Below are 19649 nucleotides of genomic sequence, written 5' to 3' on the forward strand. Positions count from 1 at the left end.
AGATGACATTGTTTGAGATGTCTTTGTTATGATCGTATTCATCACGCTGGTATGGACGGTTTGTTGAGGAACTGTGGCACTGGCTGTCGTGTTGATGAGGCCTTCACAATGGATGATCTAGTTGACTCGATCTCTGCTGATACTTCAGGGCTGCGTTGTGGTCGTGTCAAGGCGCAGGTCCTCGATCTCACCTGGATACGGCCCGGATAATGTTAGTGAATGTTTCTTTCAGAGAACACAAGGACTATATATACACACAGGGGCAAACAAGCTAAACGAGGAACAAGATACACCTGGGGATCAATCAGAGAACTCATCAACATGAAAAAAGCTACAATGACCAACAGTCATGGACGGCACTAGGACAGAAAGTAACAAAAGAGTCGACGCATAAGACGGGGCAAACAGGTTGGGATCATGACAGGACTTGTGAGGAGAGTTAGGGTTCGTCTTGTTGATAAAAAATCTTGGAGACGAGGGAGTGTTTCCTTAACTCTATGTCCTTAACTTTATATGTAACTAAATTGGGACAGAGTGTCAACCATTTGAGGAATAAATTTGGTCACGGCTTAATAAGAAATGTGAAAATGTGGGTCCCACAGCCAAACCAGTTGAAAACCACTGGTATCTGATTCTTCTAAAGTGGACATATAAATAAGACTTTCTTTTTCTATATAACTGTTTGTCTAGATTTTACAGTGTATGTTAAAGAGGACTGTGATGCAGCGGTAAAGCCGCTTTATAGAGGGATTCCATTCTTTAAATTCACCATGACAACAGAGACTCACACATCACAACAACTGAATCCTTACAAAACAACAAGTTCTGATGATGGATTTCTCTCTAAACATTTACCATAATGATAGGGTTAACACTTTAATATTTTGTATTACAGATAATTCTAGAAAAGTGACACATTTCACAAACTACACACATATTCATTTTAGTTTAACTTTCACAACCTGCAAGGGATTGTTGAAATGAATTAGGAAACACTGACACCTAGGGGCCATGTGAGAATACTTCTGTCTGAAAACTTTCACTGATTTACTAACAGTTTTGTCACATATGTGACCAGTCACGGAAAGTAGGGACACAAGTCGGTTCTGGGGCATTTTGAGTTATTCACAGATTCTGAAAGTGTAGTCTCCAAGCTTTCCAACGATGTGTAACACATGGAAATCTGATAATATTTGGAGAAGTTGTGGCCATTTGAAGGTAGGCACTCAAGAAAGCTCTATAGGGAGAAAAACGCCTCTAAAGTTGCAGTTCTCGCCTGCTGGGAGTGACAATAGGGCTCATTTACATCTCATTTAGATAAGCCATACCCCCTGTAAAGCTCCCCCCGTAAAGCTGCGTGGACCGCATACTATTAATAATAAAGGATAATGTGCATTGTAAATGTCAGTAAATTATCTTTTTTGACTTTTATAAAAATGATTTAGAGGCTGAAATCTTTTATCTTTTTATAAAACTTTTTTTGTCAAAACTCTATTTGAATTTGTGCATTGTAGATAACATGTTGCAAGACACTCCTTTAAAATCTGCCCATCATTTTTAATGTTATTATTTTAATGTTTATGTAAAGAAAAAGTACATATTGATGCTAATTTTATTTGTTATTTGCTGGTTTTCCACATAAAACTTGGTGAATTGATTTCATTGTGTAGCATTAGGACTTTTTGAACAGGATTCTATGATAACCGTGATCATTTTGGTCACTATAATCATGAAATTAAATTTTCTCACCTGAGAAGACAAAAGAATCACACAATAATGACCTGAAATGACTTGCATAATAATGAGGCCTTTCAGTCAGGTAGGCTGTGAAAAAACCCTCTGTGATGGTGTATATCAAACATATAGAAAAAACAGCAATACTGTAAAATATAATTACAATTTAAAATAATGGTATTATATACTTTAAAATATAGCCTAATGTATTTCTGTGATGCAAAGTGTCTGAACAATGTTACCTCTATGGTATTTCATATAGGCTTTTAGCTTAAAAGCATGTACATTTGGAGAAATATTGATGGATTCTCATATGTTTATGTCAATTTTCTATACAGAAGAGTAATATTTCTTCAATATTTTTTATCACTATGAGCGCTGGTGTTTTTAATTCATACTTGCAGCCGGAGGGCGCTCTGTACACCTTTAGTCTACAAATGCCTGCTAAAGAAGAATAGGTAATCCAGGAACTAACTGAACTAACAGAGGCCAGAGATCGCTAACTATGGCTATTCAAAACACTTTTCAAGACAATAAATACACGATTGAAATGATGTCTGCATGTATTGACTGAATTTGCGTCTGAATAGCGCTGGCTCCGTGGGCGTGGCCGCATTAGCGGATAATGAGCTGAATCACAGACTTCTGACATGGCTCTTTTTTCATACAGATTACATAAACAGAGAATATTTGTTTTTGATTTGACTTACACAATTTAAAACTTGACATTTCAACGTTTTTTCAGAAATAAGTATAATTTTTTTGTGATTAGTATTCACTAAGTTACAGTTCATTTTCTGAGAACTATCAGATTGGAGTTCGTTCAGAGGGAGACGAGAGATCACGCATCATGTTAGTTTTCTTTATTTTTCAAAAAGCACAACATTTTGTTTTTACTCTGAGTGTACACAAATAAAAGAAGACATTCTTTTATATAGTTTCAATTGATATATTACTTATGTCTCTATGACAAAAAATGAGTATTTTAAGTCTGTTTTGCTGCAATGTGAAAAAAAATCCTGCAAAATGCGCCGGCGCGTGACCCGAGAGATAATGTCTTATTATGCCGCTTTCATCGTCGCTCAGATCGTCTTCAGAATCAGTGAGCGCTTGTTCATAAACATCCGGCTTGTCGAAGAAGTACTTCAAAACATTTTTGGTGTAACGGCCACGGTTCTTCATTGAATTTTGATATCAGCTAGAGCCGGCCAGAGCGCTGCATAATAAGTAGCCACGCTTCCCAGTATGGAAATACACACAGACATGACACGCCCCTACTGCGTGCTAGAATCTCCGAAAAACAAGCCGATTTCAACCTCAAAATGTACGCTTTTAAATATACCAATACTGCTATCTCAAACACGGAAAGGCTTCTTCATGATCTCAACTAACAGATTATGCAAAAAACCGAAAATCACCAATTTTGAAAAAAAATGCTTCTTTCTCATTTTGCTCGAGAGTTGTACTGCCGACTTGTGTCCCTGGTTTCCGTGACGGGTCACATATGTACTTTATCCTTCATACATCATACTTTATGGGGGGTAATAACATTAACCATCATAATAACTTTATGTTTTCATCGATATAGGCCTATGCTAATTCAATAAATATTCATTGTCTTATCGTCATCCTTAAAAGAGTAAAACAAAAACTCCCAACAGGAATGAAACATTTTAACAAGTGTACATCATTGTATTTATTATTTTGTGCTCAGACAATATATGACAATGATTCAGACAACCGTTAAGATCAGATGAATTAGCATGTGACCTACAGGTGATATACAGATATTTTGGATTCATTCACTAAATCATCATGTATTTTGTGTACAGTCTTGTTATGAAAAGCAAACACTTGGCCTTGAGCAGAGTTAAAGGGTTAATTATCCAAAAATGAAAATTCTGTCATCATTTACTCACCCTCATGTCGTTCCGAACCTGTAAGACTTTCGTTCATCTAACCTACATACTGCCATTTTAGCTCATGGTTTGACTCATTTTCTAAAGTTATTTTCTGAGCCAATCACCTGAGATGAGTTGCAAGAAAATGGCGTCATGTCAACACTGATTGGCTCATAACACCACAGGACACAATTCAGCATAGCATATATACATACTACATTTAAATGGCAGACAAATTACAAAATTCTGTTTTTGCAGAGGGCAAAGTTATTTCAGAGTTTTAAGTCTCCTTTCCTTGCTATCTCCAAATAATTTTCACAATTAGAACGTGTAACCCTTGTTCCCTGAGAAGGGAACAAGATGCTGCTTCAGAAACGACTGATTCTCAGGCACTCAGGAGGTGTGGCAAAGGGACGCAGCATCTCGTTTTCTTCTCAGGGAACAAGGGTTACAGTCGTAAACCGAGACGTTCCCTTTCGAGGGAACTTGCGCTGCATCGGAACATCACTTTGGGGAATGAAATTCCCACTGCGCCACACCAACTAGAGTCTACCCTGGTGTGAAGCTTGTCAAAGCACAACTCAGGACAAGATGACTTGAGAACCCGGCATGGATGGAAGATCCAAGCTGTAATATCTTATGAAAGTGTGTGGGGAGGCCAAGCCAGCTGCATCAAAGACCTCTTGAAGGGAAGCCCCTGATAACAGGGCCTTGAAGAATGCCACTCCGCTAGTCGGGTGGGCAAATTGCACGCTTCATATGCCTCCACAATGTTTAGAGGCAGGGGAACCCTTCTTAAGTGACCCAATGTACACAAGTAGCTGGTCTGACTTCCTTCAACCTGAGGACCTATACGTATGTAGGCCTCCAAGGCTCTAACAGGGCATAATAAATGTAGCTTCTCAAGATCACCCGACACATGTGGTGGAGGATGAAAAGCCTGCAGAATAACAGAACATGCCACATTTGATGGCACCTTGGGTACATAGCCCTCCCAGGAGGCTAGTGGGAGCAACGGAAAGAGACTGCAGGTCCCCAACTCTTTTAAGGGACGTAATAGGCCACTTTGAAAGAGAGAAACTTCTCCGCCACCTTGTCAATGGGTTCGAAGGGTACCAGGGATAACCCTTCAAGAACCACTTCCAAGTCCCAAACAGGAACCCTGACTTGGACAACAGGCCTCCGAGCACCACGAAGGAAACAAATAATAAATGGGTGGAGGAACTCCAGCACTGAAGCAACTGGGTCCAGCTGTCGTTCTGTGCACCATAAAGCAAACACATTCCACTTTAGGGCATAAAGTTTCCTCGTGGAGGGAGCTCTAAAGTTTATAATGGTCTCAACACTGCAGAGGTCTCATGTACAGCAGGCCAAAATGTATTACGTTGGACGCTGCTGCCAGAAGCCCCAGCTCTCTCTGAAAGTGTTTGACTGTGATGGCTTGGGCTAGCTTGATGTTGGTGACTGTAGTCAAGATGGTCTCTATACGAGCAGGAGAAAACTGTGCTGCATCATAACACAGTCCAATGTCACCCCCAGGAACGTAGTTTTCTACTGGGGAGACAGTGACTGTTCTTGACGTCTAGTCTCAACCCCATGCACCATATATGGTGAAGAACGACATCTCAATGCCGAACTGCCATCTCCTCCAACTGAGCTAGAAATTGCTAGTAAATTGTGGCACTCTACGTGTTTAGCAAAAAATGTCTTGAATGAAGAACATTTGGTGCTGGATAAAAATATTAAGAGGAGGATCATTATCATAAATGCCCTTGAATGCTTGTGGTGTGTAGACTACTACAACCCTGTTTTTGGATGCACCGCTCATTTTAAACTGTCCGAAAGCGGAACTGTGGTGACCCATTGGAAAACATTGGAAAAAGACTTTTTGATTGATTTGGGTACAATGAAATGCTTAATGTCTTTTGTCTTTATTGTGTGACAGACATCAGTCATGTGGCCAGACAACAAGATCTATAAACCATAATGAAATGCAAAGCAATTTTAACAGAGATAAATTGAGACAGAGAAATATTCCTAACATCAACTCACTAAAGTGTATATGTATTTGGAACTGTAATTGAAAGTGCAAGAGCAGTTGTAAAGATTACAAAGCATTACAAAAATGACAATATAAGCTGCATGCATTAATATGTGTATGCCTTATAAAGAGCATTTAAAGTGTGAAAGAGGCATCAGATCTCTGTCTGTTATGCAGTGATGGCGGCTTTGGCCGAGCCCTGAGGATTGATCTTCTTCAGCTTCTCCATGATAGACGTGTACTGCTTCTTCCTTTCATCCTCTGAGAGTGAAGACGGATTGATCTCCAGGAATTTATATGCGTCCTTAGACTGAAGGCTGAAGATGCCCTGTGCTCTCTGACAGCACACACCAAATCTCTTCCAGTACTGAAAGATTAAAGACACACCAGCATTAGTCACAACACATTTACTGTAATACAGTGACACAAAATCATGTTGGCCGAAATCACTCACTATTCCCTGCATCTGTAAAAGTCATGGCAACAAGTCATGGCAAACTAATTTTTTCCATTTAACTTAAAATAATTTAACCAATTACAATGTAAATAGTGATCTGCATGAATAAATTATTTATATTAACAGTGCAATATTCCATAAAAAAAAAAAAAAAAACAAAACAAAACAAGAATCATAGATTTCATGGTGACTTTAAAGGGTTAAAATTAAAATTCTGTCATTAATTGTAATTAATTCTGTCATTAATCACGTCGCTTCATAAAAATTGAGGTTAAACCACTGGAGTCATGTGGATTACTTGAAAGTGCTCATTGCATAGACTGTCTATGGAGGAACATAAATCTCTCAGATTTCATCAAAAATATCTTAATTTGTGTTTTTAGGGTGAGTAACGACATGAGGGTTAGTAACTTAAGTTTTTAAGTTAAATTTGGTGGAAATTTTTTCACTACATGTAGAAGGAGTGAATGAAAATGTAGTCACTGATGTCACATATTCTGTATGTATCTTATCTTGGAAATTATAATATTTACATTTTAACAATATGTGCTTTGTCAGCTTTGTGGTTTCACTGACAGTTGTAAGATGGAATAAATACACGTACAAGTGATTAGACACTTATGTCTATGTTTGGATTTACAATGTTCTCCGCTTTGGATTCTGGAAAATATAGTGTCGGTTGTACACTATTAATCAGAGTGCATTATGGGTAGACAAAAACTACATAGGGAATAAAATTTAGAACTCAGAGAATATTAATGAAAGGCATAATCAACTTTCACCAGAAACATTCGCTCAGCAACTAACTAACCTTTCCTGCCATTTCGATGGAGTTCAGGAACTCATCCTTCATGTCACACATTGCAATCAGATCCTCCCCAACAAAGGTCTTCTCTTTCAGTGTGTCCAGTGTAACACCCACTTTCTCCCAGAACTTTTTAAGATCAACCAGAATTTGTCGGATTTGATCAAGACACCTCTGGACTTCCTTCAGGTGGACAGGACTGGGTATCGCACCTAGACAGACAACATACAACAGATTCTGATTCATGAGAGATCATTGGGAGCCTTCAGGCTGTGATGAACATGTAAACAGCATGATAATTTAAAAGCACAGAGAGACTCTCACCCAGTAGTATTTTGGAATTGGCCAACTTCAGCTGAAGATCAGTCTGTTGGATTTTGATGTTCCACTCTTTGGTTCGCAGACTGTTCTTTTCAGAGTTGAGATTGGACAGCTCGGATTGTTTAGCAGCAATGCCAGGCATGTTCGAAGCATCTTGGTGGCATGCAAAAAATGGAACAAAAGCTCTGAGAAACCAGGCACATTGTTTTTGTTTTTCATATTGTCTGACTTGATTCTGTAGTTCGTTGTTTTTGTCTTGATATCTTCTCTCAATTTCCTCCATATTTTTGACATTGTTTCTCAGCTCCTTTTCAAGATTGGCCAGAGCATCCTCCAGACCCTTCACCTCATCAGTTTGTTTCGTTATTTTTTCTTCGGTCTCTTTCTGTTCTTGATACACATCACTGGTGCATGATTTCACATTTCGGGTTTGTTGGTCATACCTGAAAAATAGGTTGCATGTACAGTGATATGATCCACCAGTTTCACATGACAACAACACGCTACTAACGCAACTCAAGCAGGCCCCACCCACCGGGTGGGATTTATTTAAATGAAGAATATCTCTGAGGAGAATCTCAAAACTACAATGTTGGCTTTTAATGAACTGTGCACTTCTGTAGTTTGTATCACAACACTCTCCCAACAGCGGAATGCTACTTTTAATTCTTGCAGTCTAATTCCTAGTCAAAATTCAAAATCATAGTTTTATATATTTGTGATTGCATTTTCTAAAGATATGGCCAGACATGCAGTCAACCAATAACATTAGAGCGACAGCACTAGGAATGCCCACAAGCATCTTCACAGTAGAGAGACTAGCAACATACAGTAACAAAGTCACTGGCAGTGTGAACAGGGGTTAAGAAAGCAAGAAAATCATTTGTTTGTGGTGTACTGATTGTTTGTTTTAAAATGCAAAACTTCAGTGTTTTTACCTCTTCACAATGTCATCCACAGCTCTGATGATGTCATTGATCCATGTTCTGGCTTTCTCCAGGTATTGTACAGCCAGAAGGGATTTATTCTTCAGAACAGCATTCTTCAGCATCGGGAACAGTGAAGAGACCAGGTTGGAACTTGTGCCAACACACTATGAGAAAACATAAGTTAACCACAAGGATAAGTTTAAAAGAACTATAAAAACAATGGCCCAGTGCACTAGTGTCTATGGAAGCTTGCTTTTTTCTAGAAATTGTGAGTTTAAATCTCACAAGTCTGTTTTTTTTTCTCAAATTTTAATACCTGACTACATACACAAGGAATTTTGAGGGGAAAAGGCCACAATCACCTTTTTTTTTTTTTTTTTTTAATATTTCAATTACGAAAGAAGAAACATTAGTTCACAATTTCAGAAGCATCTAAACTGGATTTTTTTTTTTTTTTCACATAATACTTGCATGTCAAAATTAACAGCATGTCTTTAAAATGACATAAGGGCGGGTAAATAAAGACAGACTTTTTACAATATGTAAAGCAGAACAAGATGAATTAGTCTCACCTTCAGCAGAACAGCCTCAGAGGTTCCGAACAGCATTTGTGTTTCAATAGCTTGGTCTCTGATCATACGCTCCAGCTTTGGGAAGCCTCCCAGACACAAGAATGACAGATTATAGAGGAGAGCCGTTCTCTCCGCAGACGGAAGAAGCTCCTGGATGAACTCTGGACTCCATGTGGATTCACTGATGGCAAACTGAGAATCATCTGATGAGATACAAACCAAACATTAGTGATGTTCAACTACCTCAGGTTCAATCATGAATGAAATGTGTCATTTATTTTTATGTGCCAGCCTTGGTTCCTCTCAGTGTTTCTTGTTGAAATAATATTAAAGAGCTGTGTGAACTCATAAGTATGATGTCAGACACTTTAATATGCTCTGGCCCCCTCCCTGATGACATATACGTAAGAAGCCAGGCATTGGATCAGAACCGGCAACTAAAAGAAGCTAGACTGTAGTGACAAAGTTTGAGGAATGAGTAAATGTGCCCCTCAATGAAACTGGTTGGTTTAAAACCAGCAATATAAATTTTCCTGCTGGTAGCAGCAGCAGCTAGTGGAAGTTCAGTGCAGCTGGACAAACTTTCAATCAGAGCAGGATGGCACTAAAACCAACTGTCGATACCATTCTCTTCCTTCATAACTCATACTGAGAAAAATATATTTGTATAAATAGTTTTTCAACACTTTTTGAGCAATCTTTATTTTGAAGGAATTTATGTCACTGTTACACCGGTTCACCCAGAAAAGTTTCATAATTGGTAAGTACATGTTTTTTTTTTTCTTTTTCTCTTTGTTCTCCAGTGTGCTAACTGCTGATATGGCTGTTGTGCCTTAAAGGGTTAGTTCACCCAAAAATTATATACAATGAATACAATGCTGAATAAAGTCATAGTTTTTGTTATTTTTGGACCAAAATGTATTTTCAATGCTTCAAAAACTTCTAACTAACCCACTGATGTCACATGGACTACTTTGATGATGTTTTTATTACCTTTCTGGACATGGACAGTCTACAGTACAAACACTTTCAATGGAGGGACAGAAAGCTCTCGGACTAAATCTAAAATATCTAAAACTGTGTTCCGAAGATCAACGGAGGTCTTACAGGTTTGGAACAACATGAGGGTGAGTCATTAATGACATAATTTTAATTTTTGGGTGAACTAACCCTTTAATGAAACTGTGTTTGTTTACATGTATTTGTTCACTGGTTGTTGCATGCAATCCTAAAATGCAGCATATTTCAAAAAGGTATTTGCTGTGAGAAACGAATTGTGGGTTCGGGTCGTGTTTGGTCTTAAAATGTAACAGTACCAGTCAAGTAGGGTTTAAAAATCCAGGCCGGGTTCGGGCTTCACAAAAATGAACCTACTTTCCTTTTAGAGTCTGATGCAAAGCTTTTTGGCAAATCTGCAGTAACTCATTCACATAACTTTAAGTGCAATGCACTTTCAGTAATATTTTGAGAATTTGAGTAGGGTGAACTTGTTTCACTTAGTAAATTTGACTTTGTTTTTACATTGATGGCTTCATATCACAGTATGTGTGCAGTCTGTTGCATTTAGACTATGAAAAACCTGCTGGTTTCCCTTGTTGTATCTAAGATCAATTTTGAAGTCTCAAATTGCATTGACACAACATAATGTTCTGTGTGAAATCATGGAACTCAAATCACAAGCCACATTACAGCTTCTTCCAGACATTTGCTACCTTGCTGGATAAATGTTTGCAACACAGAAGTGCTATTTCAGGATAAATGAATGAGTTTGAAATGAAAAGTGTCTCACCTATGCAATCGGCCATCATTTTTTTTAATGGAGTGTTGACTGGTAATGCGTCCAACTGTAATGTATCTAAAAAATATGATAGAACATGTGATGCAAGTAGAATCAGCTTCAGGGGTGGATTTACAATCCTCTTCTCTTATGTTATATAATCAGTATGTAATCAGATAAATAGTCTTTTTCATTTAGTACATCTATTCAGATAATGTTACTGTCTTATTTCCAAACTTTTAGGTTTTGCTAAGATCATCACAGAACCATGAATTATCCTATTGTTACCTTGGAAAGAAAGCATCATTGCGCTGCCTTATTTGTGGATCTGCTTAATTGATTCAGTGGATCACAAATGGCTGCTGAACAAACTTAGGAATGCTTGTGTTTAAAAACTATTTCGTAGACCTAACACAGTGTTTCTATGTTGAAAAATCAGGTTTTCTTGAGATAAGTTCAGGCGTTATTCAGGGTTCCATTTTGGGACCTGTTTTATTTTCTATTTTTACAAATAATGTTGAAAAGGACATTCAAGCTACACTTGTAATCAGATGACTCTATTATTTATTCCTATGCTCCCTATAGGCAGTGCAAAAGCTTCAGATTGCATTGTTTTTCCAAAAGTTTGCTTGCAGATGGTTAATGATGCTAGTGTTTTCAGGTCAGATGGTAAATCCATTGGAAGGGTGTTCTTGTGCCAGTATTTGGGTATAATCTTTCATTTAATGTACATATTAATAATTTTTTTGCATGTAATATTTTAAGTTAATAAAGATTTGAAGTAAATTCTTATGTACACTAGCAGTGGACTACATAAAAATCCACATACTCAGAATTAGAAACATACAGTATCTGTTTTCTTTACTCAATCAAAAGAGTAAACACAACTACAAGCCAAAATCTTGATCAAAAGATTGAGTATAGACTTTTAAGTCAAGTATACTTCAGTGTAATTTTAAGCATATTTCTAAGAAGTACATAAAAAGTAGACTGAGAGTACACTTTATTTTTAGTTTAAAAGAAGTATATAAAAAGCACACTTTTTTAAGTGTAACCATGGTATTTGTAGTAAACTGTGATTTTACAAATGGTAAAAAAATGGTTACTACATTTTTGCTATAATAAAACCATAGTTATTTTTTTATAATGCTAGTTGGTTTAACCTACTTAGGATAGCCACTACAAAGTATATTTAAAGTAAATTGTGAATAGAAAGTATAATACACTTACCGTATATTCTGTGTTCTCCTGAAAGACTTCAGCTGTCTTGCGCTTACAGACAGCGGTATTTATGCCTCAAATCAGATATCACGTGATGATGTGGTGAATCAGGGATGAATTATGACTTGCCAAGGCCCTGGGGCCAATTACCTGAGGGCCTCTCCCCTATTTTTCCATTCTTTCCCGTAACTGTACATTCACAGTAATAGAGAAAAAAATTATGATGAAAAAAATGAAAAAATGATTATGATGAATATTCAAACCATTCTCACTCTGAGGCCTCTAATCTCTTCATATAGATTCATAACAAGCTGAACATATTTTCCAATACTTGTCTCACAAATACTGAAGCACAAAGAGTGGTTCAAATAAATCAAATGGGATGGGACAATAGTTTCATAAGAGGTTTTGGGGCCTTCAAACAGTAACAGAGCCGAGAGCCTTGTTTAAGAGGCCTTGTATATGCTATTAAACACATATATTCAAGCATAAATAAACATTTGTTTTCACTGTTGATGGGTTTTCTGAATTAATTTTTTTTATTATATTATTAAATATATTTTCTTTTCAGTAGTACATTGCAAATATACTTACAAAATTTGTTTACCATCTTTAAATATATAAATAGTATATTTGCATCATGCTTTTACCTATTTTCACAATACGACTTTTAACACTTTAAAATAGTTTTTTAAATAGTAAAAATATTGAAACTTCTGTATAATTTTTAGTGTACTTATTTGAATATTTCCAGGTAAAAAAAAAAAAAAAAAACACTTCCATAATGTACTTAAAGTGCTCTATTTTCACACACTAATTTTGTACTTAATATACTAAATATTCTTCTTTAGTACTTCTTAAGATCATCTTAAGAACCTAAGTGAACTCAACTGTGCTATTATAAGACACCATGAAATATGAACTAAAATGAGCTTTTAACACATTTAGTTAACATTTGTAGTACACTAAAAGTACACAAAGAAGAATTTTTAGTGTATATTAAGTACCAAAATTAGTGCGTGAAAATAGAGCACTTTAAGTACATTATGGAAGTGTACTTTTTATTCACCTGTGTTATTTTAAAATATATTTCAGGTTTATTTTAAATTGTAGGCTCAAAATTGTCATTGTAACAGTGCACTGAAAGTAAATTTTAATAGTAACACTTTACAATAATGTTCAGTAGTTAAACATTAGTTAATATATAACATGAACTAGCCATGAACACTACATTTGTTACTGTATTTACTAATCTTCGTTAACGTTAGTTTATGAAAATACAATTGTTCATCATTTATTCATGTTAGTTCACAGTGCATTAACTAATGATGTTAACAAAATTTTAATAATGTATTAGTAAATGTTGAAATGAACATCAACAAAGATTAATATATTCTGTAGAAGTAGAATAATATGTTTAATAAGTATACACTGGCAGAGAAGAATGTTAAAATCGTACACACAAATCCATAATAAATACCAACAGCAGGTACACGCAAGAAAATGTGAGTTGTGTTGATTATTTAATAAAACATTAAAAAGCGGAAAGTGCATCGCTCGTTCGGGAAAACGACTGACATTGCAGCATGACCTTGATAGAGCTGATAACCGTAACAGAAAATTAAATATCCTACGCAAATACCGGGGAAAAAGTCAGGTACGCCCAGATTTGTAAACCACACCCGCAAATTCATAATCTGTGCATGCTTTCGTACTACTTTGTGTACTAGTATTCAGTTCTTGCGAATAATTGTGAAACACCTGTTCCAGTAGGTAGAGTTTTTTTTGGCAGAAACTGAATATAACACAACAACAGATTGTGAAAGCGGTCACGGATTATGAATTTGTGGGCCCGGATTAATATTGAGATATAGATCTGATATTCAGTTCTTGTGAATAACTGTTCCAGGTGATGAAGTATACACAGGTGTTGTGTAATATTAATTCCAGTATACTCCAGTTACAGGAACTGAATATTACACCTCACCTGTTCTCATAGTTTTGCAAATTATACTCACAGAGAGAAAAATGCTGAGATACAAACATTGGTTAGTAGCTTCACCAGGTCAAAGGAAGAAACAGTGACGCAGACACATCCATGATGGGATCAATATTTCCAAAATATAACAAACACTTCACAGGAATCTGTGATCAAAACTCTTCATGTGTCACAAAAGTTATCTAACCTTTCTAACCAGCATTTCTTCTCTGGTTTGATCTTTTTCTCCACACTATTTTCATCTTTTCATGATGTGATCTGTATTGGTTAATAACTGAGACCAGTCTAAAGTTATTTCTTTCTTTCTTAATCTACTCTCTTTCTTTAGCTTCTTTTTCTCAAGCACCACAGAGCCAGAACGAAGAGCTAAAAATCAAGGCAGCAGACCAACTGCAAAAATGAGTAAATATATTTGGAGGTTTTAAGCAAACTGGTTGAAAGCTTGTTCATAACGTTGAGAGAACCTTGACAGAACATTAGCCAAAGTTGTGTATCATGCTCCGATAGGAAGGATGAGAGGTAGAGTTGTGTGTCATCAGCATAACAGTGATAGAAAAAAACATATTTCTGAATGTCAGATCCTAGTGATGACATGTAAATGATTCAAGCACTGAGCCCTGAGGCACACCTGTAACAAAACAAACATGTTAATCTACCTTTTCATCAATCTCTTTATCAATGCAGAATCATTTTCTGAAAACACCTGCAATTTCCGAAAGAGAAATAAATTAAAAAATGTCAAGGGTCAAGAGCCCAACTAAAGCAACCCCTGATCTCCACGATGGTGAAGCATTTTCAACAAATCATCAACATCTAAACTTCTGTTAATTCTTAAAATCAGTCATGTGACGGTGACCGATACACCGGTGCATCTCTAGTTGTAAGTTTTCAGAGCTGCACCACTCACACTGATATATGTATAAAAATATTACAACTTGTTCTATTTTGTTTTCACCTCTTCGCCATGTCATCCACGGCTCTTATGACGTCATTGATCCATACTCTGGCTTTCTCCAGGTACTTCACAGCCAGAATTGGTTTGTTCTTCTCAACGGCTTTCATCAGCATTGGGAACAAGGAGGTGACCAGGTTGGAACTCGTGCCGACACACTACGAGAGAACATAATTTATCCACAAAGTTAGTCATTTAATAGAGTAGTAAGCCATGACAATTCTTTATGCCCTAATTGCTGAATACATCAGACACACTTTTGGCAAAATTCTAATGTGATCTTGTCACAATTAATATCCTCTGCATTTTATTTAATTTAATTTCATAGAAATGTAGTAGCATGTTGATCTGCAAGTGAATGCAGAGACTCTCCTCATATTAATGCACAGCAATATATTTAAAAGTTAATGTCTTTATAAAAGTCCACATTGTTGTTGCTGATGAAATATAACACAGATAACATTAAGTTAATATTTTTATCAGCTTAAACATTGATTATCTTTCTAAACCTCTCTACTTAACCACCAGTCAAGCAAGTCTGCCATGTTTTGTAGTTTTTTGACCACTTTTACTTGTATTTGTAGTTCTGAACTGAATCCTCTTCCAAAGCGCAATGGGTTGTGGGCAATATTAGCCTTTATAGTGTGCTTCTCAAGCGGAGGGCTGCATATTTCTGGTGCCACATCATCAGACATCCCTGAAGGCCATCTCAGTATGAGGGATCCCTGGATGGCCTTCGTTTCATGTCCTTCATTCGGCCTTTTTCGAAGGATGCATCAGATGTATCGTTACACTGTTCGATCTTGCTGTAGAAAAACGGCCAAATTCTGACAGTAACAAACCATTTTCCATTAAAACAGTAATATACTGTAGAAAACACTGCATTCTGGGTAATATTTGTCATTTTCGAGAAAATAGCCTACAGGAATATACTGTGAGTTAACATCACTCAAAGTCGACACTCAGAGGCTGTGTTCCAAATCACACCCTATACCCTCATTCACTATTCCCTACATTAGTTCACTAATATAGTACACTTGACAGAGTTAATTAAAAGAAGTGAGTGAATTCAGACACTTTATGAACACCTGATCAGCAGAATCACTAAAGGACAGAGAAACAAGACCAGAAAAATGAGACAAGCAGAAACACAAGAACTACAACTGACTTCAGCCACACTGAGTGTGAAACCAGTTCACAAACCAGTTTGACATTATTTATTTCATACATGTAAGTTCTTGTTGAGAATTAACAGATATGGATGTTGATGTTTTATTGAAAATAAAAATGTATTGAAATTTGCAGTCACCATCGTGGAGATCAGTGTCTGCTTTAGTTGCTCTTGATTCTTTTACATTAACTTTCTCTGGCTGCTGTAACTGAGTGTTTCTTGATATGGCAAGAAAAAGCCAAACATAAAGTTGAACAGGTTTTTTGGCTGTTGTGATGATGCTGTAATCATCTTTGACTTATCTAATTCACTGATCTTTTCAAGTGTTTAGTCTTTTGATGGGTATTTTATCTTATTGATTATACTATATCTGTGATTCAACAGCATAAAAACCAGCAATGTTTCAGTTATTTAGAAGAATATATAAGTCTTATAATGCATAAGATTTGAGCTTCTACATAACTTGGACAGCAGAGACATCAACCATCAGAATATGAATCTCAACAATGGTGACATCCAAAAGTGTAATGTTGCAATGCATGCTGGATGCCAGCATTGTAAAAAACTCCCAGCATGCACTGCAGCATGAATAAATTATGCAGATTTATTGCCACCATTGTTGAGATTGATGTGCTGATTTTTGATATCTGTGTGTGTCTAAATAATGCTGCAGCTTTTTTAGGTGCATGGCATTTAAAAATAAACTCTTTTTAGCTGTTGTTGTTGGAGCTCTTGCTGTTTCACAGTCGTGATAATATAAAATATTAGTCTGTTAATAATGTAGCAAAAAATAAAACACAGTATTAATTCAGTGAATCAAGAGACTATGTGATGGTTATGTCTTCACCAACACATAACTATCAGCACTCAATGGCTTTTTTTTCTTCGCATTTATTTCTGCCTTAATAAATGCGACTTGCAAAAACAGTTTAAGCAGCCAGAGAAGAAAACAAAAACGTGTATTAAAAGGTCAAGGGTCAAGAGCTCAACTAAAGTAAATGCTGATCTCCTCAATGGTGACATCAAACCAAACATTTTCAACAAAACATCAACATCTAAACTTTTGTTAATTCTCAATAAGATCTTCTGTAGAAATAAAGTTAATCTGGTCAGTAATAAGTGTAATAATGTGTAATGGCTGGAAGACAGTTGTAGTTTCTGCTCATATTTATTCCGTTCTTGTTCATTTTTTCAGTGATTCTGCTTGTTAACAGCAGGTGTTCATCATTAATGCTCAATCAGCACTTAAATATTAACTTAATTATCTCACTGCAACACAGTGTCAATGTTTCTTTTTCTCAGTAGTGTGGACACTAGAGGATGTTCCTGTGGGGTTGAAAGGGTTAAAATTGTAAGATAAAAAGGCACACCCACAAAATGTATTTGAACAGTTACAAACTGTAAGTTAAAAAAACAGTTATATACTGGTAAAACTGTTGCCAATAGTTTACTGTAAAGTTGAGTTTTGTGTGTCACCATTGTGCTGAAGAGTCGAGCCTGTGCTTAAGTTCAGGAGAAGATCATGTTGTTTTAGTTAACAGATGGTGACTGTGTAGTTGCTGATGTAATGAAAATCTTTTTATTTAAAATGTTTTTAATTGAGTTCTAAAGAAATAAGTTCATAGTAATAATATGCATATGTTATTAGCGTATGAATAAAGTTAGTTAGTAATTTAAATGGCTGTCTGAGGCAGTTGGTCTCTGCTAATGAAATGAGGTAACACAAGTTTTATTTAGTGAATGGTATCTTTACAGTAACAACCTGTAGATTACAGTAAATAACTGTATAATCAATAGTAAATTACTGGCAACAGTGTTGCCAGTATTATACTGTAAAAAAAGCCCGGCAAAGTCTAACAGTGTAGCCTCTGCACACATTTAAATTCAAGAAAATAAACTGACAGAAAATTAGTCCGTACTGAGCTCATCTGAGTTTATTATGAAATGTAAGACAAAAATAATATTTTCAGACATGATAGTATAGATGTTATGTTTTGCTGTAAATTAATCATTTAACACTAAACTGCCGATTACATAAGCCATTGGGAGACATCAGGGAGACATCATTCACTGTACTGCAATAATAGATAATAATAAGCTAGTTAATATAACGATTTATAATACAAAATTCATTTTCCAAAATTAAGTTTAATAGTATTTTGCTGACGTGACATTTATGACGTAGCCATGCACACTTTGTAGACTGTCTCATTATAGTGTTTAATACTGAGGAGGAATCCAATCTAGAAGCCTCAGTAGGATGGAGCCTTCCATTTGAGAAGCACCCAGGGGGCACAGGTCTTCTCATTTCTGACAATTGGAAATACTTGACTCATTCCTCTCTTTGCAGCTACAATTCATTTGAGTTTCATGATATTGCAATCTGCGCTCTCTTTCTTCTTCTGATCTTTCCTCTACTGTATCATCCTCCCTTCCCTCACCCTCACAATTCTCATCTCTGGATCAGAGGTGGGTAATCCAGGGGTCAAAGAGTAAAAGTCCTGCCATATTTTTATTCCACCCACTGAAGCATTAATGAGAGAAGCACATTATTGAAGACACCTGATGATAACAAGCAGAATCGCCAAAGGAGAAAATGACAATTTTTAAGTTACCATCATCGAGGTCAGGGTTTGTTTTAGGTGAGCTCGTGACCCTTGACTTTTTAATATTAGATTTTGTTTGGGCAGTTTTAACTGCATTAAAACCAATCAAAAAAGCAAAGTTAAAAGATGATCAGGTGGTGTTGGTTATGTTTTCACCTAATCGTTATTTGATCTGAATCACTGAACTCATTTAGAGCCCAATCTCTGAGTTAGATTTACATTATTGATTACAGCAGCACTGTGATTCTACAGCACAAAATCAACTTTTACAATACAATTTATTTTTAGAGTTCTGATTTAAAAAAAAAAAAAAAAAAAAAAAAAGACATCAAGAATCATCCTGTGAATCTCAACAGTGGTGACCATCATAAAGCATGTTTCAGTGCATTCTGGTAGCCACCAATCAAAATTCATCCATGCCTCCCATCATGCATTGCTGCATGAATAAATTATGAGCTGAATTGTCTTAGTAATTTTCTTCATTCTCACTATTTTATTTTTTTCTGTTTTTATGTGACTTTTTAGTAGCTTGTTTTCTAATGTTCAGAGTTGATCTGTTGATCAGAATATGTTGCTTGTCACCGTTGTTGAGATTCATATGCTGATTCTTGATGTCTGTGTGTGCCTAAAATACATATATATATATATATTTAAAAATATATATTTTTTTTTATATATTAAAAAAAAAAATCTGTATTGTAAAAGCCAATCTTGTGCTGCTGTCAATAATGTAAATCTAACTCAGAGATTGGGCTCTAAATGAGTTCAGTGATTCAGATCAAATAATGATTTTGAGAAAACATAACCAACACCACCTGATCATCTTTTAACTTTACTTGTCTGGTTGGTTTTAATGCAGTTAAAACTGCCCAAACAAAATCTAACATTAAAAAGGCAAGGGTCAAGAGCTCAACTAAAACAAACCCTGACCTCGATGATGGTAACTTAAAAATTGTGATTTTCTCCTTTGGTGATTCTGCTTGTTACCATCAGGTGTCTTCAATAATGCTCAATCATCACTCAATTTATCACTTATTTATCTCATTAATGCTTCAGTGGGTGGAATAAAAATATGGCAGGACTTTTACTTTCTGACCCCTGGATTACCCACCTCTGCTCTGGATGTGAATACAGCAACAGACACTTTATGTTCCACATTAACT

The 19649-nt window shown here is 36.1% G+C and overlaps 1 protein-coding gene across 1 annotated transcript; it reads right to left on the bottom strand.

The window, feature by feature from the left end:
• Positions 1–5501: 5501 nt before the first annotated feature.
• On the bottom strand, positions 5502–11887 carry LOC125258073. The gene is made up of 7 exons (XM_048174896.1): positions 11768–11887; positions 10550–10615; positions 8761–8963; positions 8198–8352; positions 7263–7702; positions 6945–7150; positions 5502–6043 (listed from the first exon to the last, which is right to left on the bottom strand). The coding sequence occupies exons 2-7, from the start codon at positions 10566–10568 to the stop codon at positions 5846–5848; spliced, it is 1221 nt and encodes a 406-aa protein (XP_048030853.1). The 5' UTR covers positions 10569–10615; positions 11768–11887; the 3' UTR covers positions 5502–5845.
• Positions 11888–19649: the final 7762 nt, after the last annotated feature.

The sequence above is a fragment of the Megalobrama amblycephala genome, linkage group LG22 (genome assembly GCF_018812025.1).
Source record: "Megalobrama amblycephala isolate DHTTF-2021 linkage group LG22, ASM1881202v1, whole genome shotgun sequence".
NCBI classification, from domain to species: domain Eukaryota; kingdom Metazoa; phylum Chordata; class Actinopteri; order Cypriniformes; family Xenocyprididae; genus Megalobrama; species Megalobrama amblycephala.